The sequence below is a fragment of the Aedes albopictus genome, chromosome 3, assembly GCF_035046485.1.
Source record: "Aedes albopictus strain Foshan chromosome 3, AalbF5, whole genome shotgun sequence".
NCBI lineage: Eukaryota > Metazoa > Arthropoda > Insecta > Diptera > Culicidae > Aedes > Aedes albopictus.
The window spans coordinates 163,117,218-163,143,007 of record NC_085138.1 but is presented as its reverse complement, the minus strand read 5'-3'; the positions used below and the strand labels follow the sequence as shown (position 1 = coordinate 163,143,007).

Sequence of the window (25,790 nt, the reverse complement as noted above, 5' to 3'; positions counted from 1 at the left end):
AGAATCTCGAAACAGTTCATGGAGGAAGTCATGGAGTAATTATTCCTGGTGCAGTTCTTCAATGAATTCCAGGAGGAATTCCTAAAGATATTCCAGCAAGAGTTCCTAGGGGAATCCTTGTAGAAATAATTCGCATAAGTCTAAGTAGTTTAATTCGCATAAAATCTAGTTCCTTATTCTGCATAACAAAATGAATGAAGGACATTTTCATAGCTTATTTGCGTTATCTGTTTAATGGTCAAATATTCCTACATTCCCCAATACAATATGCCTACGTGCATCTCATCCTCTTTCTCTCTGTTAATCAACGTAGGGAATCGCGCCACTTGGGCGATGGCTTCTATATTCGTCTGTTTTCCACTATAACTCAGTCAACCAATTGACACAACTTTTGGAATGTGGTGAGATAGGTATAGTATCTACCCGTGTACAACATTTCAAGTCAATTGGTTCAAAATTGACTGTTATAGTGGAAAACAGACGAATATAGAAGCCACCGCCCAAGTGGCGCGATACCCTATGACGTCACACATTCGTGTGAACCCCGGCAGCCTTCATTCCATCAACCAGCGCCATCACAAACAACTCTCAACGCTGACGTCGAAAAACATTCAATATGGAAGTCCCCATCGAAAAAAAAACCGGAAAAATGTAACATTCTCTTTTGTCCCCATCGTCGCCGCCACCCTTACCTTAGACCGATGGAACCCGTCCGGATTCATCGACGGCATCAGGTAGATGGCCGTGCTGTTGACCAGCGCTCCCACCTCCGGATCCTGACGGTAGTTGTTGACCAGATACTGCGCCAGGTAGATCAGCAGCTCGCGACCGACCGTCTCGTCCCCGTGCATGTTGGCCACGTACTTGAACATCGGCATCAGCAGCGGCCTCGGTCGATCGATATTCGGTCTAATTTCCACGACCAACAGCGGGCGGTTCTCCAGGGACGACCCAATGCTGTGCACCTTCACCAAGGTCGGGTGGTCCTTCTGGAGCCGTGCCAGCAAATCCTGCAGCTCGTCGTTGCTCTCGTAGCGAGGATTCTGCAGGAAGCTCTCATCCTCCTCGATAATGGCCCCCGGAGCAGCGGGGGACGATTCCTTCAGCGTAAAGCCATTAGCCACTAACACGAAACCACTTACGACGACGGCAATCACTAGCACTGCGGATAATTTCCTACTTTTATGCACCATTATCCTCCGAAGCAAGAGGGGCTTCGTTCCGCCGACGGAACGAACCTGACCAATTTCACGCACAATATGGAATCCCTTCCTGATGGGGCAAAAGCAGCTTTGTCACCACTTATTTTTCACAGCAACTCTTCTCACACACTACAGCACCACGACAATCAGAAAAGAAATATGAAATCACGCAAAATTTCACTTCCCGTCCCGACCGACCTTCTTCCTACGGTAACAATTTTCTCCGGGAGCAGCGGGTTGCCAAGCAAGCACCCACGCAGAGGGGCGGAGGATAATAGTTTTCCTCCCGAATCGCACTATTCCTGAAGGTACGCGAAATTCCACTGTACAATGTACGGACTACGGACGACGACGTGTGCTACTCCGACGGAGGAAAATTCGCATTTACATGACGGACACGGTTCTCAACACTGAATCGGACAGCTTCGCCAGCTCACACATCACATCACACAAATCTTGCACAAACACACGAAGCGACCTTCAGCTGGCGACGTCGACGACGACGACGCGAGAAAGAACTGTCAAACTGCGGTTTGAGTGTGTGTTGTTTTGGTTTTGTAAGGGGTGGGGGTGGTGGAGGTAAAGTGGACAGGTGGGGTAAAATGGACAGGGTACAGTTTCATGGCTTTTATTGTTTTTCAAAATGTTTCAACGATTGAAGCTTATGCCTAAGCATGAATCATTATACTTTTGCTGATCTTGAACATTAAAATCAAGTAAACCTCTTCAAGATGACAAAAATGTTAAAAATCACGTGAAAAATCGGAAATGATGTAAAATCTGCTTATAATTGCCAAGGTTTTCTCGTAAGTTATTTTCAAATTATTACAAGTTTTACACCCTAAACCAATACAGTCCACGTAGAAGAATATATTTGACCGAAAAAAAATTTAGTTTTGTAAAAAAAAAGTTTTGGAAATATTTTTAACAAAATCAGACCGTGGGGGTAAAATGGACAATCGGTTCAAATGTCACCAAAAGTTCATATTTTTTTTTTGCAAACTTCAGAATAATCAGTCGTCATACCCATCGTGAGATAATTGAAGTAAAAAGTTGTAAAACAATATTTAATATCAACAAAATATAATTTTCATCCAAAACAGTGCTTGCTTTTTACTCTATTTTTACAATAATTATTTAAGTGTGTTTCAAAGTTTGTATTAAAAGTTTGAAAATAACAAAATAAAGGTATCGTATGAAATTTGATAGTTTGTATTTAAAAACATAGAACCAGTATGCTGTTATATAACTTTTAACGCCTTGTTCATTTTACCCCATCGATTGTCCATTTTACCCCCACCAATTTTTTTCACGCTATTTTGATGCACGATTTGGTGAAGAAAATAATCAAAGAAAACAATATTTTTTAAATGCAACCCCTTACAAGATTTCTAGAGTATATCATTACCTTCCATGTTACTCGGAAAAGCAGATGGATTTTGCCGCATTTCCGCGGGAAACGACCAAAATGATTAGGTTGTCCACTTTACCCCCACCACCCCTGCTCAAATTTTTGATCGATTGATTCACGAGTAGTAATTTCGATGACAAAACTTCAAATTGAACTAAAAAGTAATGATATTCTCCTGAGTAATTCGCTGTTAAAAAAAAATGAGTTTTTCTAAATACATTCTCGACAACAGTTAAACATAGTATAAAACGTAAAACAGAGTAAAACAATCGAGATGTTGTAAACTGAACACCACTTCGAAAGCTCAGACTGTGCTGCTGAGAGAGAAAGCTTTCGTTTAGGGAAGATTCATTTATTACGTCCATCGTTTTTCGGGATTTCTAGACCCCCCCTCCCCCCTCTGTCACGCTATTTTCCTATACCTAATACACGTACTGTCACACTTTCTTAGACCCCCCCTCCCCCCAAAATGTTGGACGTAATTTTTGAACGTTCCCTTACTGTTTGTGTGCGAGAGAGGATTCCTAAAAGCTGAAGCTGGCGGGGTAGATGGTACAAGATGCGTGTCATTCGCCTTGACGGAGGCTCTCTGAGAGAATTGCGCTGTGCGTGAAAACAATTTTTTTTAACATGGGAAAGGATAGGAGCTGCATTTTCAAATGCTTCTAATTCTTTATAGAAATTTTTTTAAGCAAAACGTTCTTAATGTTATCGAATGAGATTTTGATACGCTATATTATAGACATAACATTGTGATTTAAAAACATTTTGTCTAAAACCAGTTATAGTGTAGCTAATTGAAAGTATATTGCAAAACATTAACTCTTTTTTCAATCTGAAGTCCCTAAAATATTTTAGAAGCATATGAAAATGATGGAATACTCAGCGCAGAGGACACGGTTCCGAACCGATAGACCGAGTGGACACCGTCGCGAGATTCGTGATAACGAAGAAAGATACACGGATTACGTTTATTTACAACATCTATTTGGGGCAACAGACTAGTACGGACTGACAATAATGAGCCATTTTACGAAGTGACAACAATGTTGATGATGATATTGGTTTTCACGGGTTATTGGACGCTACCTCCTGTCAAAATTCATTCATAAAATCGGCTCGTAAAATAGACTATAGTCTATTTTACGAAACGACAACAGTGTTGATATTGATATTAACACTCACGGGCTTGGGCGCAACCTCCTGTCAAATTTTCATTCATGAAATGAGCGATCAGCTGATCCGAAACGTCTCGTAAAATGGCTCATTACAAACATACATGGTCAAGTAAATAAACACTCATTAGCTATTATGCTTCGTCAACTCAAAACAGATACCGTATTACCCCGCTAATACGACACCGACTGTTGTCGAATAACCTGGGTAAACTTTTAATTCGACAAACTGGTCACCCTACATCACCATGCTGATTGAGATTTGGCAACTCTATTTTTGTTTTTGTTTCGATTTCCGGGTTTGTTATGAAACATAATTTCAACAGATATTGCGGCGGTGCGGATGAAAAGCTCGTTCTTTCTGCGATTGTTGCCATCCCGGTTGGTCTCCAGGCGGTTTGGGTGTTGAATATCACCAACTTAGAACTTCCGAAATTTGCGCCTGCAAGAGGAGCTGCTGCTGGTGCGAGTATAAGCGCAATATCAAACTGTTTTGCATTTACAGTGTACATCGCTGTGACATTTAAACACTTTTTAATTCGACATTTGTCGAATAAGCGGGGTACGAATTAAAAAGTGTCGTATTAAAGCGTGTCGAATCAGCGGGGTAAGACGGTATACAAACACACTCCTAACAGTGGGCTGACACTACTTCACTCACAACAGTGGGCTGACACTACTTTACTCCAACACTCCTCCTTAGTGCAGCCCGCTCAACCTTCCAAGACTCCTCCTGGCTCAAACGCAAGACCGGCACATAGATACTACTGCGTCAGATAGTACAAACCATCAACAGCAACAACTACACCATCCTTCAAGATCTGACAATTCCTTTGTCCAAACGCTACAGAATATCCTTCGTCGGTTATTCGGCTGACAGAAAGCACACTTCTGGTCAACCCAGGCACGTACAGTAGTCCTTTCAGTCTCATTTCCACTCTCTCGTCTTGTAATCCACGCCCGACTATATTTCCCTGTCCAGAACTTTTAGTCATCACTGTACTTCCATCCGCTAACGAAACCTTCTCTTTCCACGGAATCCTATCTGTGAAGTCTCTAACCGAACCAGTCATATGTTGACTGCATCCGGTATCGAAGATCCATCGTCCTTTGGTATTTTCATCACGTCCGGTTGTCACAGTAAAGCACATTTCTCGACTACTACTAGCACTTTCACTGACCGGAAGCGGTTCGATTATTGATCTCACTTCAGTTCTCTGCTTCCTTGCCTCTTTTTCTTCTTGCAAAACAGGACAGCTCCTCCTCAAATGACCTTCCTTTCCGCAGTGATGACACGTCCAAACAACACTCCTTCTTTTCTGGTACTGCACCGTGGATTTCAACGCTTTCTCAGTGACATTATTTTGACTTTGCTCACATTTTCTCCGCCAGTCATCCAACAGCTTCCCTTTCACGTAATCGAGCTTCAAGTCGTTCTCTGGACGGCCTTCCAGAGCTGTAACCAGTGGATTATATGATTCAGGTAAGCTTGACAACACAATCGCTATTATTAAATGCTCTTTTAGCGACTCCCCCATCCTTGCTAAGCGATGGACCAACTCCGATGCCTCCACAAGATGATCGGACATGTTTCCGCCTTCGTCAAGCCGCATCGAACAAAGTCGTCTCAGCACATACACCTTGTTCGTCAACGATCCACGCTGACACTACTTTACTCCAACAGAAAATGCAGCTCCTATCCTTTCCCATGTTAAAAAAAAATGTTTTCACGCACAGAGCAATTCTCTCAAAGAGTTCCGTCAAGGCGAATCGCCCTGCACTGAAATAAATTTTGTTGTGGAAACTACCGATTCCATAGTAAAATTACTAACCGTACCTATGATTCTCAACCGACAACAAAATCTGTTAATGTAGCTGAAATATGCTTGAAATTACAATGCATTGTAGTAAATTCAACTAAAAGGATACTCGTCTCAACAACAAAACATTGTTAATTTTTCCAGGACACGCATTTTACAACACAGTATGGTTAAAAATACAATGCTCATTTGTTAAATTGAGGTTATTTTTGGTAATGTTAACTGCAGTGCTAGTTAAGTTGACGGTGTTTTAGTGTAATTAACTGGAAAATGTTGTCGGTTGAGAATCATAGGTACGGTTAGTAATTTTACTATGGAATCGGTAGTTTCAACTACAAAATTTATTTCAGTGTGCTGATCATACCCCGGTCAACCATTTCACAAACTTCTTTAAAGTTCTTTGCCGAAATATAAAGATTAGTGCCGATAATTCTTTACAGATTATTTCGTTACATATATTTAAACAACTTTATCGATCGATAACTAAACTTGAATAACAGTCTTTATCGTTCATATGATAAAAATCCTTACCGAAATTTATCAACATTTCGTTTAATTTTATGTTGTCGCTAGAACTTTGTTTTTCTTCACGAATATTTATCGGAATGTATTCAATTTTTGATACCAACGTAACGTTGCACATTGATATCGAAACACGAAGATTGATCACGAGACACCTTTACCGTTCTGTTCGGTATCGATGGGTAATAGTATGGGACACGCTTGTATGGAAAAAATAAATCCTCGCTCCAGTCGACTTTTTAGGACCCATTTAGGTCCCATATGAACCGTACAAAATTTCAGCGCAATCGGAGAAACTATAATTTAGCGCAAGCGGTTCAAAGTTTGCATAGGATTTACTATGGGAAAAGTAACACTTTCAAACAAAAAATCCCAGAGGTCGCCCTTTGTCTCCTTAATTCAAATCGATAAATGCTTCTTGTAGAAAAATCATTCATGAAACTTTCCTTCGAAGACCGCAAAACGATTGGATGCTTTTAAAAAAAGTTATTGATTTATTACCGATTAGTGATCCAACGAACGGCTTTTTGTTTTGTTTTATCAGCAGCACTGCTGCTGCCGTTGTTGCATGGGGTGGCGGGAGGCATCACCACCCCCAGAAACAGCAGCAGCCAAGGCAGCAGCTACAGTGCTGCTAATAAAACAAAACAAAAAGCCGTTCGTTGGATCACTAATCGGTAATAAATCAATAACTTTTTCCACAAGCATCCAATCGATTTGCGGTCTTCGAAGGAAAGTTTCATGAATGATTTTTACACAAGAAGCATTTATCGATTTGAATTAAGGAGACAAGGGACGACCTCTGGGATTTTTTATCTGAAAGTGTAACTTTTCCCATAGTAAATCCTATGCAAACTTTGAACCGCTTGCGCTAAATTATAGTTTCTCCGATTGCGCTGAAATTTTGCACAGTTCATATGGGACCTGAATGGAATCAAAAAAGTCTACTGGAGCGAAAATTTGATGATTGTCCCATACTAATGGGTAAGCTAGGCAAAGGCAGGGCAAAGGTATTACGGCATCGCATTTGACAGAGCAATGTTTTGGTTTTTCGCCAGAAATTTACATCGATCGAAACTTTTGAAACCGAAAACGAATCTTGGAGGTTTATTGGCGAGATTTCACCAGATATTTACGATTTATGCCTGGAGCTCGGTGCAGAGCATCGTTATAAGGATGATTGAAGAGGTAGGTAAGGTGAAAACTTTGCGAAAGTTAAGGTAAAAGCATTTCTGAGCAGCAGCAGCACCAGTAGACATGCCAGCCAGTTCTTCAAAGTATGCTGCTTCCAAAACGAATGTTTTAGCGAGAACTTCGCCAGAAAAAGCTATTTTCCTCAGCTAGAATCGCGAATATGTGGCAAAAACCTCAAGGAAACACTTGGGCAACGGCTCCAGCGGTTAAATGAGCTGTAGAAACGCTGGAAAGTTTTACGGGATAGTTTCTATAGTTGCTGCTATTATGCATTATTATTTGATTCTTGAATGCTTCTGGAACCCACGATCTGTATAAGAGCGTGCAGCTTAGTAAGTAAGACATCTGCGGACCATCCGGAAGTTCTTGTAATCGTAAGTTCAATTCTAATAATAAAAATGTATGCAAAAAACTCATGAGCCCGATGGCTGATGCTGATGATTGTGAGACGGACGCTATATTTAGTTTTATGGCAAATTTTTGACGGGTCGATAAAACAGAACCCACTATTTTGGTATCGATACAGCAATGCAAATCTATATAAATCTTTAACGACGAGACTTCATTTTTATTTGAAATTCTTTAAGAAACGATGACGATCGCTATCGATTTACTATATGAACGTCTTTAAAGATCGTGATAAAGAATCGTAAAGATGTTTAAAGAAATGGTTGACCGGGACAGGATCATACCTCAAATTAAACCCTACACTGAAAAACAAGAGAACCCAAATTTGAGTATTTTTAAACTCACTTTTGAGTTCTTTTTTGCATCCTGTTTCATTCGCTCTCTTTATTGTTGTCAGAGAGTGAATAGCAAAACAACCCAACTTTGAGAGTTTGATGCGGGAAGCCAAAATTGAGTAAGTGGCACAGTACACTCAGAAATAAAAGTATACACGGAATTACTATTATTTATGCATTTTGTATCCGCATCTCTCTCACTCTCTTTCTGTTTTCATGCTATCTGGTGCTTCACCTGGGTTGACGAAACACTTCTCTTCAACCCAGGCTAAACAGCAGATAGCATGAAAACAGAAAGAGAGTGAGAGAGATGCGGATACAAAATGCATAAATAATAGTAATTCCGTGTATACTTTTATTTCTGAGTGTACCGAAAGTTGAGTAATTTTAACTGACGGTTGAGTAAAAAGAACCTTGACTTTAGGTACTTTGGCCGTATACGCCTAAATGCAAACTACCTACCTAAACATCGACTCCAGCAACTCAAAATTGGCTTCCCGCACGCAACCTCGAAGTTGGGTGGGATGACCCAACTAACATTTTCAGCGCTATAAGCTTCAGTCATTTGCTTTCTGTTGTGTAACCATCGAGTAAAAGCAGTCGACGCTGAATAAAAGGAAAGCTAGTCAAATATAAATCATAAGCTAATACACGACTGCAAAACAAGCACCATACAGCTACCAAACTCGGTTTTCAGAAATCCATTGCTTGTCACTAGGGCTGCCTTTACTCCACTCTATTCCAACTCCAGGACATTTCCCGGAAGATGTGAAAATTTGAACACATCGAATAGGAGTCCCCACTAACAAAACAGCTGCTACTATACAGTACAATTCGTTATACTGACAAATCCCCAAACCAGCAGCGCTTTAAAGGCCGTTATGCGATTTCATTACGGCTAGAAGCTGTGATAAAGAAGCTGTTGGTTTACCAACACGGCTTGTCGGATGTAAACATTATTGTCAAAACAAACTTTAAGCGGGATATATAGCTACTACACAAATTCTTTACAGCTATCCATCTCTGTGCTGTGAAATTATTTGGGTTACTTTTATTGCACTTTAATTCAATGTCGGAAGATTTGCCGGAAGATGTGCAAATCGAGTAAGAGAGTCCCAGCCACTACAACAGCTGCTTTTATACAGTACGTTTTGTAATGTTGCCAAAACACAAAAAAGCAGCGCTTCGTAGTCGTTTAAAGAACACTCTTTCAGCCAGAAGCTGTGAATAAGAATCTTTTGGCGCAACCACACAGCTTGTTCAATGTAAACATTATTGCGTTTGACGTTTCACAAGCTTTTGCAGCAAGATGAAGTTGAGTAAGGTTTCTTGTGGCACAATTATGAAGCCTTGTCTGGAGTAAAACAAAACGGGCTATTTTCTATGTTATTTATATATAGCAGTGTGGCAGCGAGGACATCATCGAGACCAGTGGATACGGAGATCGGGAGTTCGATTCCAAGTAGCAGCAAGTACTTCAATTATTCAATTTTAAAAGTGATAATTCCAGTTCCACATGTATTGCGTTACGGGATCCATAACCTAATTATATTTAATCGTTTAATTTGGGGATGCCGTAAAACTATTATTTAACAACTGCGAAAAGGCTGAAAAAGCACCTTCTCAAGATGTTATTCAGTTAGTGGTTACATAGGAGCCGAGAAAAGAGCTATGACTAGGTGGCATAGAAGCTGATCGCACAGCATGTACAAGCTAATTAAGTTCGCCAGATTCATTGGTATAGGGCTTGCATAGAAGCTTCTATCTATATGTACAACACAGTAACTCAGCATCAAGCCGTATTAGCGACGCTTTGTTGACGTTTACATTCACAATAAATGTTAGTTGGGGAACTCACTTTTGGGTACTTTCGTTTTTCCGTGTATAATTGGCTTTCAAGGGCAAAACAAAACATACTGTTACCCATCTTTGTTTCGGTAGCGCAACTACCGAACTGATGATGTTTACCTTTTTTTACATACCTATCAACATAATCTGTTGGGGGAGTTATTTTATTTTTCCTACTTACAAACCACATCCGACAATTTTTTTAAGTGGGAATGGTTGAACTTTCAATTCCCTCGGTCGCAAGTACATTAGTTTTGCATTTTGTTCCACCATTTCCGTGAAAAATGAGATCCGGCTTGTGCAAGTGAGGAGTTGAGGTTAGAATTGTAGGATATTCTAGGTTAGATTTGCTATCCACTTCGCCTGAACGATTTTCAGACCCAGAAATATCGTACTTCTAATTAGTTTTCACTGCCGTAAAAAATACTGTTATGCTCAGAATAAACAGTTATACCTAGGGGCAAGTCAGATCTAACGAGAGCAAATCTGTGATCGAGGTGTTGTTCAGAATTCTTCACAGTTCCTCAGAATTTCTCCCATTCATACCAAAGTGTGATCTGGCACCAATGTCAATCTGCACAGTGCTGCGTGTGCTGAATCAAACTCGCAGTTTTGGGGATGTCTTTCAACAACTTTCGTCGATCATTGATAAAATGAGTAACTCAGAATTTCTTAGAGTTGCACTCGTTTGCACAGTGTCTTGCCCCTAGAGTTATACCTTCGGATCACACTCATTTACTCGTAAATCTCAATCTGACTGTAAAAATAATGAATTTCTTTCCAATGTTTTGAAACCCCGAACGAATTTGACATTGCTTTCGGGAAGCATCATCACGACGACGACAACACTCCCAAGCGGTCGAATCGTCGTTTTGGGGGCCAATAGGCTGAAAGGAACATTCACACGCGGGGAAATCTACTTTCGAGTGGGAAACTTTTATTTAATAACGATTTACAAAGGTACTTGTTACCGCGACGACCGTTCGTTTAATTCTGATGGGGTTGGTCGTCGTTCCGCTTTCTGCTGTCAGTTGCACAAGGTTTGCGCTCATAGAGGTATGATGCCGAGGGATGAGCCAATGTAGTTGAGATGAAGGTGTGCTCATTGCCACTCAACACTCCTCCTCAATGAGTCGCGGCTTCATTCGCTGTTCCTCAAACCGAGCATTTGGCAGAAGCGCTCGTGCTTCTGCGGACCAAGGGGTTTCGTGAACAGGTCCGCCACCATCGATTCCGTTTTGCAATACTCCAATACTATCTGCTTTCTCTCACACAGCTCTGTAGAGAATAACGGGGAAATAATAAATAAAACAATATGTATTAATTTCTGTACTTCAACACAATCGATAATTCTTTAATTTGTCTAAAACGAAAACAAAAATATTCGATCCATGCTCAGTATGAGCTCGATATGAAAAAAAAAAACAACAGAAGAGCCAAAAACACATGCGCGAGAGAAAGCAGCGCGCAGCGCGCAGAAGCGGTACGCGGAAAAGTGAATGTGGGCGGGGAGCACCTAATTTTACTGCAAGCAACAAGCCACAGCCTACCCGCATAATCACAAACTGTAAATATAATGTTTCTCATACTGTAGATAATCATTAGCAATTGTCATTCAACCATTTCTCAGACTATCGGAGCTAACAGTAAGTTTACCATTCCATGTACATATTTGCCAGTTTGACAAATGGTAACCCGCCAATTTACAGTATGTGGAATAGGCGGTTAAGATAGGTTACCATAAAAAATCGCTCGTTTTTCCGAACAAATTTTTCGCAATACAGTAAAGAATATGGTTAATATACTATCCAGTTTTTCGGGCAATTCACTGCATAGGAAATGGTTGAAGAACAGTTTAACCATAAATTTTGCAGAAAAATGATTAATGTATGTATGACTAGGGATTTATTGTTCTTCATAGTAGTACAACTGTAAACCGTATTGTATTCATACAGCTATACAACCATATTGTACTGTTCTTTTGTATTAAGAAAAAAAAGAAATGAGGAACATATTTAATGAGAATGAATAAAACAATTGATTTTATTAATTACACCGTAATGGATAATAAAAAAACTCCAAAAATCCTTACGCCTAAATTGAATGTGTCCTGCTGCTTCATCAACTCTTCCGTCGTTTGTATTCCGCTCCAGCTTGCATACCGGTGGCAACAGGATTCTGGAAATCTGTTCCCCGTCCAACACTATAGCACAGACAAACAGACGTATCACTTGGAACAAAATGCGATAAAAATCATCGTCACGCAAACCCAATCGCCCAATGCTAATTATGCTGTGGTACGCAAACCCACTGAGTAGATGGCGGTAGTGAGCAAACGTCAAACAGGAGCAAAAGCGATGTGAGCGCCATGAGCGAGCGATTTGCGAACTACGGAATATTTAAATAATCCGTTAAAAAGGGAAACGATGAGAAGTGAGTAGAGTGAGACGTCTGTTTGTCTGTGACTATAGCATCCTGCTTCTGGTACAGATTACTCACCATGTGAAAACTAATGCCTAGAAGCTGGAGTTTCCGGATGTTGCGCTAATGAAGGCGACGTTGGTCTCCGGTAGCTATGCTGCCGCTCAGCGCCTCCGGGTAGAAACCTAGGGGCAAGACAGATCTAACGAGAGAAAATCTGTGTTCGATGTGTTGCTCAGAATTCTACACAGTTCCTCAAATTTTCTCCCATTCATAGTAAAGTGTGATCTGGCGCCAACGTCAAACTACAAAGTGTTGCGTGTGCTGAATGAAAATTGCAGTTTTGGGGATGTCTTTCAACAATTTTCGTCGATCAATGATAAAAAGAGTAACTCCGAATTTCTCAGAGTTGCTCTCGTTTGCACAGTGTCTTGCCCCTAGGTAGAAACAGTTTCCGACTACGAGAAAAGATTTACTGTTGGGTGGCCACAATTTCTCTCATATTACCGCTAACAGCACGTTAGCTGCTACCTCTAGTACAATCGAGAGTACAATAATCCGAATTACCACGCGGTAGATAGTTGTCTAAATCTGTGCTCTGAGACGAAATTTTCATTTTGGTTCGCGGTTTCCAGTTTTTTTTCTTTGTTTTGAATGTTGTCATCAACAATCAGCAAATTCTCATTGATTCACGAATACAGATGCGTACAACTGTTTATCATATTGTTCAACATCAGTGGCGTATAGTAAAACGCATGCATGTAGGTGTGTTGCATAGAACTGTGCACGAACAGTTTGACATAAGGTAAATTAATAATGCCACCATCAATAGCGAGTTTTCATCTTTATTTCATTCAACAATATCTGCACAGTATAATATAATGTCACCAATTGGTATGGATTGTATAGACCGTGGTATACAGTTTAATGCGTTGAATCTCATATTCTTCGACATAAAAGCAACTGTTTGCTATACATTAACAGAAACAGATAGAAGAGGTTTACTGTTTGGAGATTAAGTCAAACTGTAAATCTCTATGCGGGTACTAAGCATCAAATAGCTAACTTTGAGCGAGTGTTGGTGCCGTGGAAACGGGTTCAATTCTCAATCGTGGGATATATAAGAGCCTGTCTGTCGGGTTGGGATTCATTCTTGTATCGGACGACGTGACGGACGCATCATCGGATGGAGAGCAGCAGCAATCGGGTCGAGGTTTCTCCCCTTCCTTCGCTGGAGCGGCACTTCAGTGGGTCGAGTTTTCTCCCCTCTCAGCAGCAGCAGCCGAGCGACATGCTCGCCCGAACCGCGCCGCCATACCAGCAGCAGCAGCAGCAGCAACAGCAGCAAAGCCTACGGATCTCAATGAGGGTTTTTAAGAGTTACCTCACTGTTTCCATGGCATGCTTTGCTAAGGGCCCATATAGCCGAGGCGGTAAACGCACGGGTATTCAGCATGACCATGCTGAGGGTGACGGGTTCGATTCCCGGTCGGTCCAGGATCTTTTCGTAAAGGAAATTTCTTTGACTTCCTTGGGCATAGAGTATCTTCGTACCTGCCACACGATATACACATGCAAAATGGTCATTGGCAGAGGAAGCTCTCAGTTAATAACTGTGGAAGTGCTCATTGAACACTAAGCTGAGAAGCAGGCTTTTTCCCAGTGAGGACGTTACGCCAAGAAGAGGAGAGAGAGAAGAGGAGGGCATGCTTTGCTCCTATGCTCCGACTGGCAGCGGACGACCTGGAATTTCGACAAGCTCGTGGACGAAGCGCTCCCGAGTCTCAATGTGCTTCGATCTACGGCTGCACCTCTCCGTCCGTACGAAGGCCAGACAACCCTGGTTGTCCTCGTTCAGTAGCGTAGGGGCGACTTGTTGCTCTCCGATGTCGCTGAGCAACTGCCTCAGCCAGATGGCCTCTTGGCAGGTCTCGCTAAGGGCGACGAATTCCGCCTCCATGGACGACAGTGTCACGCAGGATTGGCGACGACTCGCCCAAGAGATGACGCCGCCTCCGAACGAGAATACAAACCCCGACGTACTCCTCCTGCTTTCCGGGTCGCCTGCCCAATCGGCATCCGAATGCCCGATCAGCGGTTGGTCTGCATCGCCTCCAAGTTGTAGACACCAGTTCATAGTCGATTTGAGATAACGCAGCAAACGTTTCGCAGCAGTCCAGTCACACTGTCTCGGAGCACTGAACTGTCTTCCTAGGATTGCTGTACAGGCGGCGATATCGGGTCGGGCCAACACGGAGAGGTAGAGTAGGCTTCCAACCAGACTGCGGTACTTGGTCGAATCTTCGAAGACTTCTTCGTTGCCGGCTGCTTTCAGGTACATCGGATCCATCAGAGACTTGGATGTTTTCGCCTGATCCATCCCATGCTTCACAAGTAGCATGTTGATGTAGCTCCGCAAGCAGACCTTGAACACTCCCGCCTCCCGCGTGATTTCCATCCCGAGGAAGTGGCGAACTTCACCTAAAGACGTCAGCTCGAACTCCTCCTGCAAGCCTTTGCTGATCTCCTCCATGTCGGCTTTCGTAGCGGCGATGAGGAAATCATCGACATAAACCAGCAGGAACGACTGGTTTTGCCCTGATCCTCTTACGAACAAACACGGATCTGCGGTGGACGCCGCAAATCCCAGCTTCGTTAGTGCTTGCCTCAGCCTGCGATTCCAACACCGTGCTGATTGGCGTAGTCCGTAAATACTTCTTTTAAGCTTGCAGACGAGCTCCTCCTTTCCTGGCACTTCGAACCCGGGCGGCTGCCTCATGAATATCTCTTCGTCGAGCACGCCGTAGAGGTAAGCCGTCTTGACGTCGAAGTGGTGAACCGGCAAGTTTCGTTTGGCAGATACCGCAAGAAATGTCCGCAGGGTCGCCATCCGAGCCACAGGCGCGAACACCTCCTCAAAATCTATTCCTGGCTTCTGGGTGAAGCCCTGTGCTACCACTCGTGCTTTATGCTTCACTATCTCGTCCTTCTCGTTCCGCTTAATCTTCAGTACCCACTTCGAGCCGACAACCTCCCGTCCGCTGGGCAGCTGCACTAGCTCCCACGTCCCATTGCGTCGATGAGACTCTAGCTCGTCTGTCATCGCGCTTCGCCACGTCGGATCCTTCATGGCTTCTCTATAGTTGTCCGGTTCTTCGTTGGCGCTGGCTGCAAATCCGACGACTTCTTGCAACACGTAGTCTTCCAGGTACCGCAGCAGATTGCCACGATTCTTCCTTTGCGAACACCGGAGCTCTCCAGCGGCCTCGTTGCCTTCTTCCTCAGCTTCGTAGAACTCCTCATGTGCCGAGTCCGAGGCTGCTTCTTCGTCGGATTCAACGTTGTCACGATTTCCATTGTTCTTATCCACTTGCTTTTCAGCTAGCTCGCCGGACCGCGCTGGTCCACTCGTCCTGACAGGAACCTCCACAGACGACGTCCCATTGCCAAGCTCTACGAACTTAGCATCTCGGCTGACTGTGATCACGTCGGTCTCCGGGTCAACGCACCGATACCCTTTGTGCTCGTTCGAATACCCGACAAAAATCAGCTTCTGTGCCTTGCTTTCCATCTTGCTCCGCTTCACTGAAGGTACGTGGACGTAGGCTTCGCTACCGAATACGCGCAGGTGTCCCAGTTCCGGTTTCCGGTTCCACCACAGTTCGTAGGGGGTTTTCAGTTCTTGAGGGTAGCCGGTTCTGGAGGTAGGTAGCAGTGAGTACGGCCTCGCCCCAGTAGCGCTTATCCATGCCCGCATCCAGCAGCATGCAGGTAGCCATTTCGGTGAGCGACCGATTCTTGCGCTCGGCTACACCGTTCTGCTGGGGTGAGTAGGGGGTGGTAAACTGCGGTGTGATGCCCTCGGTTTTATAGAATTTCCGCAACTCGGTGTTGTTAAATTCCCCTCCTCCGTCCGACCGAATGACCCTAGGCCTAGGGGCAAGACACTGTGCAAACATTAGTAACTCTGAGAAATTCTGAGTAACTCTTTTCACCAATGATCGACGAAATTTGTTGAAAAACACCCCTAAAACTGCAAGAAAGGCGAGATATCGGGCAATATTGTTTTGATTTTGCGATGAATCAGGCAACACCCAAGCAAATACGGGAGAAATCCGGAGGAATTCTGAGCAACTCTGTGAAGGAAAATGTACTCTCCAACACAGTGTCTTGCCCCAAGCCCTAGGCTTACGGCCGAACAAGTTTTCTACCCATCGTACATATTCCCGGATTATTTCGGTAGCTTCCCACTTATTCTTTAGTAGGTAAGTCACAGTAAAGCGACTGAAATCATCTACAAGGTTCATTACGTACCTGTTCCCGCTGGGCGTGGTAGTCTTCATCGGGCCACATAGATCAGTGTGCACGATGTCAAGGACTTGGGAGGATTTGCGCTCGATCACCGCCGGGAAGGGAGCCCTGGCAGCTTTCCCTTCTAAGCAGCACTTGCACACCAGCTTCAGCCCACAGTCGCTTACCTTCATGCCGGTTCCTAGTCGCTCCTTGTTAATCCGTTCAACCGCTGCCCAGTCACGGTGGCCCATCCGGCGATGCCACTGGTGCTGGCAGTTCTCCTTGTGCTGATCCATGGAAACCTTCATCGACACACCAGTCAGCTTCAGATGATACAGGCCGCCGTAACGACCACCAGTCGCTACAACGGAATTCTTCGCATCGACGATTTGGCAACCCTTCTCATCAAAACACACTTTTAGATTCTTCTGAGCCAATCTTCCGACCGACACTAGGCTCGTCGACAATCCAGGCACATATTTAACGTCACTCATGTCAATTCGCACTAGTTCATCTTCGCCATCCAGGCCGAACAACACTCCACTTCCCTCGCCAAGCACCTGGGTTCGCTTCCCGTCCGCCAGTGTAATCCACCCACCAGCGAACTCTTTCAGCGAAGTGAAGAACGCCTTGTCGTTCGTCATGTGCGCACTTGCCCCACTATCGATGATCCAAGCGAGCCGTTCTCCCCCTTCGACAGTGAACGCCACATTCCGTGCCTCACCGTGTGCCGCTTTCGCCTTTGCACCGCCACCCGCTTCCCTGCTGGCAGCCGGCGCAGAATTTCCACCTTCCTTGTTCGCTGTCAAAAACTTTCTGCAATTGCGGCGCAGGTGCCCTTGTTGTTTGCAAAAATGGCACACACGGGTTTCCTTATGTTTGCTCTCGGACGAACGCATCGCTTTCTCCACCTTCACTTTACCGGAACCACTACCGTCACGTTCGAGTCGCCGATGATACTCGTCCATTAACTTGGCCTTGACGACGTCGATGGAAATGTCATCGTCCGACCGGCTATCGAGAGCCGACACCAAATGGTCGAATGACGCCGGCAAGCTCCGCAACAACATACATATTTTAGTGTCCGTATCTAATTCCGTGCCGGCGGCATCGAGCCTATCGAAAAGGTCATCGATCTCCATCAAATGGTGCTCCAAATTGCCACCCTCCGCGAGATTGAATGCACACAATCGCTTTAGAAGCGACACCCGCACTGAACGCGTCGTCTTCTGATGATAGTTTTTCAATGCTACGTAAGCATCCCGCGCATGTTCGCAATTTTTCACCAAAGCCAATTGGCTATCTTCCAACAGGAGCACTATTGTTGCCTTTGCCCTTCTGTCCGCGCTGTTCCACGCAGCGTTGCGGTCTTCTTCTTCCGGAACATCTTCTTCAACGACACTCCACAAGTCTTCTCGGCAAAGCAACATTTCTATCTTCACCTTCCATGTTTGCCAATTTTGCCCGTTCAGTTTCGGGACGGCAAACTTTGCGTCAACCATTGTCACACATACACACTCGAAAAAAAAAAAAGTTTTCGTGTTCTTCGCACGCACACACCTCTCTGGGTATTCTTCACTTTTGTCTTCCCGCGGCTGGTGATCCTAACCACACTTTTCGGAGCCAAGCGACGCGCACGTTTTCGGCTCTCCCGGCCGAACTTCGCTACTGCAGCGGAATCGAAAAAAAACCGACGCGCACTCTCGAAAAATCAATTTCCAGCTCTTCCGATCCCAACTGGGCCCATTACCTGACGGCGTATTGGGCGGACAGTGGACATACAGCGTCAGGACTTTCGGAAATAGGCTGAAAGGAACATTCACACGCGGGGAAATCTACTTTCGAGTGGGAAACTTTTATTTAATAACGATTTACAAAGGTACTTGTTACCGCGACGACCGTTCGTTTAATTCTGATGGGGTTGGTCGTCGTTCCGCTTTCTGCTGTCAGTTGCACAAGGTTTGCGCTCATAGAGGTATGATGCCGAAGGATGAGCCAATGTAGTTGAGATGAAGGTGTGCTCATTGCCACTCAACAGATTTGATGCAATCGCGCACTTTTATTAGCGCTTTCGCACTCGTGAAAACTAGTGCGATAGTCCAGTGGTGAACTAAATGCGCTATATAATCTAGATATAATTTTCTAGTCGGGCCGTTAAAGAATTCGTGGAGGAGTCCGTGGATGAATTACTAACGAAATTCTTGAAGGAATTTCTGGAGGAATTCCAGGAGGAGTTTCTGGAGGAATTCATTGACAAATCCCTGGGAGAATTCCTGGAGAAATTCCTGGAAGATTCCCGGGCGGAATCTCTGAAAGAATTTCAGAAGAAATGCATGAAGGAATTCCCGGGGGCATTCTTGAAGAAATCCTTGGAAGAATCCGTGGAGGAATTCCTCAATTTCTTGTGGAATTCCAGGTGGAATTTCTGGAGGAATCCATAGAGGCATACTAGGAGGAATTCCTGGGAGATTTTGAGGAGGAATCCATGAAGGAATTTATGGAGGAATCCCTGAAGGAATCTCTGAAAGAATCACTGGAGGCGTTCCCAAAGGAATTTGTGAAAGACTTCCTGGAGGAAATCTTAGAGGAATTTCCGGGATAAATCCCTGGAGGAATCTCTGAAGAATCCCTAGGATAAGTTCATGGAGAAATTCCTGGAGAAAATTCAGGACAAATCCCTAGAAAAAGCCCTCCTGGATTTCCTAGAGGTTTTTCTGAAGAAATTCCTGAAGAAATTTATGCAGGAATTCCTGGAAGAGTTTCTGGAGGAATTATTTGAGGAATTTTTGGAAAAATATTTGCGGCTTCCTGGAGGAATGACAGGAGGAACTCCTCGAGGAATTTCTGAATGAAACCCTCGAGGATTTTCTTGAGGGATTTTTTGGGAATATCTGAAGGGACTCATTTTTTAAATTTAGGCTTATATTTATGGCGATGGCACAAATGTCCCAAATGGAGGATAACGTGCCTCTGGAGCCGGCCTTCTGATAGGTGTATATTTACTGAAATTCGGTAAAGGTAACGCACAGACAAACAGAAGTAACATTGACAAAAATTTCATCGACCATGCTTTTAATAATCATTTCAACTCATAGTTGCGGCCTTCACAAGCAGATTCACCTAGCGCCTTCTGTTGACGTTATTGCCAATGCAGTGTTTCGTAAACCATTTTCTACAGGTGATGGTAGTGTGAACTGTACGACAGATTTTGATGGAAAAACAATTCTAGACAAACAAATGGTCGCAGTGGAAATGTACCCAACAAGAAAAACTTTCAATACAACATTTTGAATAGAATCAAGGAGAAACCGAATTTCTAGAGATAACTCAATTCTCCAAGGAACTTTTTGGAAAGTTTTACCTGCCCCAGTTATTTTGAGTATCCCTTGTATGAAACAAGCTCATCAATTCATGGCGTCGATGCAAGATCTATTGCTGGCTGGAAGAGAACTACTTTCTGTCATCGGCTACTGTTCGAAACAAAGTACACCAGTCGAAAAAAAAAACTAAAACACATGAGAAATCATTACCCTATACTCGAAGTAAATAAAGTAAAGAAAGAAAGAAGAAGAAGAAAAAGAATTAAAAGAAATAAGGGAATGGAAGAAATTAAAAGAAGTTGTGGACGAAAAGAAATTAAAGGAAGTAAAAAAAGTAAAGAAAGTAAAGATAATGAAGAAAATGAAAGAAGCAACATAAAGAGGGTTTAGCAAATAAAGAAAGTAATAAGGAGAACAAAGGAATAAACAAAAACGACGACGAGGATATGAAAGAAATACAAAAAGGTAAAGATAGTTTATAAATTAAAATTATACCAGATGTCAAAGAAGTAAGAAAAAGTATAGTAGAAATGAACACTCAAACTGCTTATTAAGACAAGTAATTACTCATTTAATGCAAACGCAAAGTCCCACTATGCAAGAACCGTCGATATCAATATGACGAAAACAGTTTGATAAGATAACCAATCATCAATGAGTGTGGTGAATTTCCCACACGAATAGAAATGCAACATTATTCAGTGACTAAATATCCACACTGCTTAGTGCTTATCAGTCAGCGGGTTTCGAGCAGCTTGTTTCTCTTACTCGCTAATTGTGATTGTAGTTCGCGTTCGTAATGGCAAACGATCAGTACCGCAATTCATTAGGTCTGGCCCAGCCCAAAAATCGGCCCAAAAAGTTACTGGATGGATTTAGCAATCGAAAAAGTTTTTCGAAAAAGTTTGTGGAGTGCATTAGAAATTGGATTTCTTGAATAATCACAACTTTTCCGTTCGTTTGCAGAGCTGTTCCAGAAAATCACCGAAGCTCCCGAGAGGTTAGGGTTAGTACGCATAACATCCGGGTGTGTTATACATATATCTACTTATCGAACTTCAAATGTTACAATTCTAGTCGGAATTCGGATCTTCGCCGTCATCGAGCATCAACCTCAAAGAGCAGTTTCTCTATTTACAAAACCAGCACCAGGAGCTGTTTGAGGAGTACAGTGTCTTGAAGCAGAAATACCGAGCCCTGCAGGAAAACTATGAGAGGTTGAAGGCCGAGCACTCTACACTGGAAGACGACTACAATACATTGAAAAGCGATTACAAGAACCTAGAAGAATCGCACAAGCCATTCAACGTGCGGAAGATTCTGCAGCTGAAGTTCAAGAAGCGTGCCGATAAGGAGTCACTAGAGAAGCGGAATATTATACAGAGTAATCTGCATGGGCCATTGGTCGTCAGGCGTTAATCTAGATATTCAAATTTCAGACGAAGCATGCTTCAACACCTACTTGGAGGATGTGATCAAGAGCGATACGCTACGCATTCCCAGGATTGTGGTGGAATGTGTGACGATCGTCGAGTCTAGCGACAAGTTCATGAAATCACCCGGGCTGTACAGGGTATCGGGTAACCACAACACCATACAGAACCTTCGGTACGACATCAACTCTGACAACTACAAGAAGCTGCGGAAGCAGAAAACACCCCATGAGGTTTGCGGTGTACTGAAGCTGTTCCTGAGGGAGTTGAAGGTACCGATTGTTTCGTTGGCGTTGCTAAATCAGATCATACCCGGGCCGTCAGATATGAGTGAGTTTCGTTATGGAGGAGAAGAAACGAGTTAGGTACATGAACAAATTTCTCATGTTCCTTCTTTTTAGTTCACTCGAGAACGATCAAAGTGTTGGAGCTGGTAAATTCGCTGGATGAGCTGAGGAGAAATACGCTAAGATTTTTGATGCAGCATCTCAAGAAGTAAGTTCGATGGCCGTGATACGAGATATATTGGTGAGCTCGTTTCATACTATTTCTAGAAAGATAGCATGGAAAAGATCCATCTAGTGTAGATGGAACTAAAACTTCCTATCAAAATTTACATTCAGATGAAATTTTGTATGGGATTTTTGGAGAAAGCTGGAAAAGTTTTCTCTAATATAATTGCCTGTAGAATTTTTTTATTTATATTTTTAATTAGGGGCAAGACAGATCTAACGAGAGAAAAACAGTGCTCGAAATGATGTTCAGAATTTCTCACAGTTCCTCAGATTTTCTCCCATTATACTAAAGTGTGATCTGGCACCAATGTCAAACTGAAAAGTGTTGCGTGTGCTGAATGAAACTTGCAGTTTTGGGGATGTCTAAAAAGAGTAACTTAAAATTCCTCAGAGTTGCTCTCTTTTGCACTGTGTCTTGCCCCTAGGTGTGTATGTATGTATGTCTGTGCGCAAAAAAAGTTCACTCACTTTTAAGGCACTTCCCATTGGCGGATTTTTTGGATTATAGCACAAATCGAACCAAAATTTTACTGCATTGTTTGCTATTGAAAATGGTCCGGATTGGTCAACACGTTCCGGAGTTATGACCATTTCAGTGATCCGGAACAGCACCGGTATAATTGGCCGTATACAACACTGAACCAAGCCCCATCATGCGACATATCAAACTGCGGCGATTTTTGTTACCATTAGCATGGTTGATGATTTTTTTTTATAGAAATCAACACCGGAGACCTGAAATTCCACGATGTCGGCCCAGAGTTCAAGATGGCAGCCGAATATTCAAGATGATTTTAGGCTTCCAAGGCTCGAACCAGAGCAAATCTGTATTCGAGGTGTTGTTCAGAATTCCTCACAGTTCCTCAGAATTTCTCCCATTTATGCTAAAGTGTGATCTGGCATCATTGTCAAACTGCAAAGTGTTGCGTGTGCTGAATGAAAAGTGTAGTTTTGGGGATGTCTTTCAACAAATTCCGTCGATCATTGATAAAAAGAGTAACTCAGAATTTCTCAGAGTTGCTCTCGTTTGCACAGTGTCTTGCCCCTAGGTCTGAAAGCACAGACAAACAGACGTAACACTCTTCAAAGCGGCTTGGCACATGCATTTAACGATCAATTTAAATTTCCTTTGATTTGCGCGATCGTTCCACCAGATGCGCTAGTGTTCGATCGCTTTGACGTGTGCCAGTGTACACGTTGCTGAATGATGCAAACGAAAATTACAGGCAATTTGTGTAGTAGTGTGCGTGTCAGCAAAACGTCAAATCGAAATCCATCATGGCCGAAAGCGTCGCGCGCGGTTCTACCAACAGGTGGCAGTGTGCTCATGAAAATGACACCAGGCAAAAGTTTTTGATGAATTTCTTCTAAGAGTTACGTCTGTTTGTCTGTGCTGAAAGCACTTTTAGAAAGTATGTACTTATATGTTTAAAGTAAGTCACATCACAGTGACTTCTGTGCAACCAAAACCTGCGCTGCTGTGACTCTTTTGTGGCATGTGTGTTGCTTGGAAGAATTCCTGGAGGACTTATTGTCTCGCTCATTGTAAGAATTCCTAATGGAGTCCCTGAGTAAACTTCAGAATAAACTGCTGGAGGGATTCCTGAAAGAATACTTAAGTTCTCTTACAATACTATTCCTCCAGAAATTCTTGAAGTAATTAAAAAAAAAAAGATGGTCAGCAGGAATTCTTGGAGGAAACCCTGAAGAATCCCTTGAAGAAATTGCTGGAGGAATCCCTGGAGGAATTTCTGAAGAAATATCTTGAGGAATTCTAGAAATCCTAGATAAATTTGGAGCAATTTCTAAAAAAAATCCTGGAGGAATTCTAAGAGGAATCCCTAGAAAAATGTCTGAAGAAGCCCTTTAAGAATTCCTAGAGGAAATCTTAGAGAAATTTCTGAAGGAATTTTTGGAGCAGTTCCTGGAGAAATCCCTGAACGAATTATCGGAGGAATCCCTGAAGCAATTCCTGGAAAAATCTCTAAGAGAATCCTGAAGGAATGCTTGGAGGTACTTCTGAACAAATTCCTGGCGTAATCCCTGGAGGAATTCCAGCAGGAGTTCCTGGAGATATTTCTAAAAAAATCCTTGAAAATTTCCAGGATGATTTCGTGGAAGAATCATTGAAGGAATTTCTGGAAGATCTCTTGGAGGAATCTTTAAAGAACTTTCTGGAGGTATCTCTGGGAAAATCCCTGGAGAAATTCGTGAAGAAACCGCTGAAGGAATCCCTGAAGCAATTCCTGGACGAATTCCTGGAGGAATCCCTAAAAAAAATCCTGGAGGTCTTCCTGGAGAATTTACTGGAAGAATTTCTGAAGAAATCCCTAAAAGATTTCCTGGAGAAATTGCTCACATAATTTCAGAAGGATGTCCAGGAGCAATTCCTTGGGTAATTCCTGGAGGAATTCTTGGGGGAGATCCTGATAAAATTCTTGGAAAAAATTCTGGATGAATGCCTGGAGGAATTCCTAGAGATATGCCTGAGGGAATTGCTGGAGGTATCCCTGAAGTTATTCCTGGAGGAATCTCTTTAGAAATTGAGAAATTCCTGGAGAAATTTCTAGAGTAATTTCTGGTGGAATTCCTGGAGAAATCCCCAAACGAATTCCGGAAGTAATCCCTGGCGAAATCCTTGGAGAAATTTGTGGAGAAAACTCTGGAGGAACCTCTGAAGCAATTCCTGAAGAATCTGGAGGAATTCCAGGAGGAATCCCTGAAATACTCCTGAAGGTATTACTGGAGAATTTCCTGGACGAATTCCAGAAGAAGCCTATAGAGGATTTCCTGGAGAAAATGCAGGTATAATTTCTGAAGGATGTTCAGGAGCAATTCCTGGAAAATTTCCTGGATAAAATCCTGGAGGAATGCTTGGAGAAATCTCAGAGTTACTGTATGAAATTTTCCTCTAGAGGAAGTTTGAGAGAAATTCCTGAAAAAAAAATCCTTGAGAAATTCCGAGGAGACCTTGGCGAAATTCCTGGATGAAATCCTAGAGGAATGCCCGCATGAATTTCTGAAGAGATCTTAGGAAGAGTTTCTGAAGCAATGCCATAAGAAAATCCTGGAAGAACTGCTGGGGAATTCCTGGAGGAGTCCCTGAAGCAATTCCTGGAGGAATATTTGGTGGAATTAGTAGAGGAACCGCTGAAAGAATTCCTGCAGAAATATCAGCAAGAATCCAAGGAGGAATCCCTGGAAGAATGCCTGGATATATTCCTGGAACAATGCGTAGGAGAATTCCTGGTGGAATTCTCGGAGGAATCTCTGAAGTAATTCCTGGAGAAATCTTTGGAGGAATTCCTGTAGGAGTTTTTGGAAAAATCATTGAAGGAATCCCTTGAAGAATTCCTGGATAAATTGTTGTAGGAGTTCCTAGAACCCGCTTAAGACTCTGTAAAGCCATATTCTTCTTATTTTCGCTCTATGTTCCGCAGGGTGGCCGACGTGGAGGAGAACGAAATGGACTCGACCAGCCTTGGGATCCTGATGAGCTCGTGCATCTTCAACGAGACCCTGTCCGATGTGTGCCCGCAGCGATTCGAAGCGACAAGCGCCGTACCGCGGGAATGCACCCGAACGATGATCGAATGTTATGAAGAAATATTTGTGCTTTGAAATCGTAGGGGTTTTATTTGCATTCAATAAACTGTTTCCATGTCATTTTATTGCTTAACTACTGTTTTAAAGTCTGAGAAGCTATTTGCTAGATCTGGTAATGAAACGAATGGGCAGCTTTTCGGCAGGCTTCAATACGATTTCCGCTTTCAGGACCGGTTCCATATCCGGCGTTGGAAGCTCCAAACGGAAGGTCTGAATCAGCTTCGTAATGGCTATCTTAATCTCGTATTGTGCAAACTTTTGACCTAGGAAATGTAACGATTTTAAGG

General features: G+C 43.0%; 3 protein-coding genes across 4 annotated transcripts in view; 1 reads left to right on the top strand and 2 right to left on the bottom strand.

Annotated features, from left to right (window-relative positions):
* Window positions 1-1,679, bottom strand: part of LOC134284015 (carboxypeptidase D-like) — a gene marked incomplete at its 3' end in the record, with an annotated part of 52,671 nt that extends 50,992 nt beyond the window's left edge. The window contains 1 exon segment of the mRNA XM_062859278.1: window positions 693-1,679. Within this exon segment, the coding sequence (XP_062715262.1) occupies window positions 693-1,193 (501 nt within the window).
* An 18,994-nt stretch (window positions 1,680-20,673) lies between these two features.
* LOC109422662 (WW domain-containing protein tag-325-like) lies at window positions 20,674-25,576 on the top strand. Of its 2 annotated transcripts, none has more exons than XM_019697517.3 (6): window positions 20,674-20,852; window positions 20,916-20,955; window positions 21,027-21,333; window positions 21,374-21,712; window positions 21,784-21,877; window positions 25,338-25,576. In XM_019697517.3, exons 1-6 carry the CDS (start codon window positions 20,749-20,751, stop codon window positions 25,516-25,518), a joined length of 1,065 nt encoding a protein of 354 aa, XP_019553062.3. In that variant the 5' UTR covers window positions 20,674-20,748; the 3' UTR covers window positions 25,519-25,576. The 2 variants fall into 2 exon arrangements, with proteins under 2 accessions (XP_019553062.3, XP_019553063.3); XM_019697518.3 differs by having other exon boundaries at window positions 20,676-20,852; window positions 21,389-21,712.
* The window catches only part of LOC109401093 (uncharacterized), a 32,354-nt gene continuing 32,070 nt past the window's right edge, over window positions 25,507-25,790 (bottom strand). Inside the window, exon 11 of the mRNA XM_062857568.1 lies at window positions 25,507-25,766. Coding sequence (XP_062713552.1) covers window positions 25,600-25,766 — 167 coding nt within the window. The 3' untranslated portion in view covers window positions 25,507-25,599. The remainder of the gene's footprint in view (window positions 25,767-25,790) is intronic.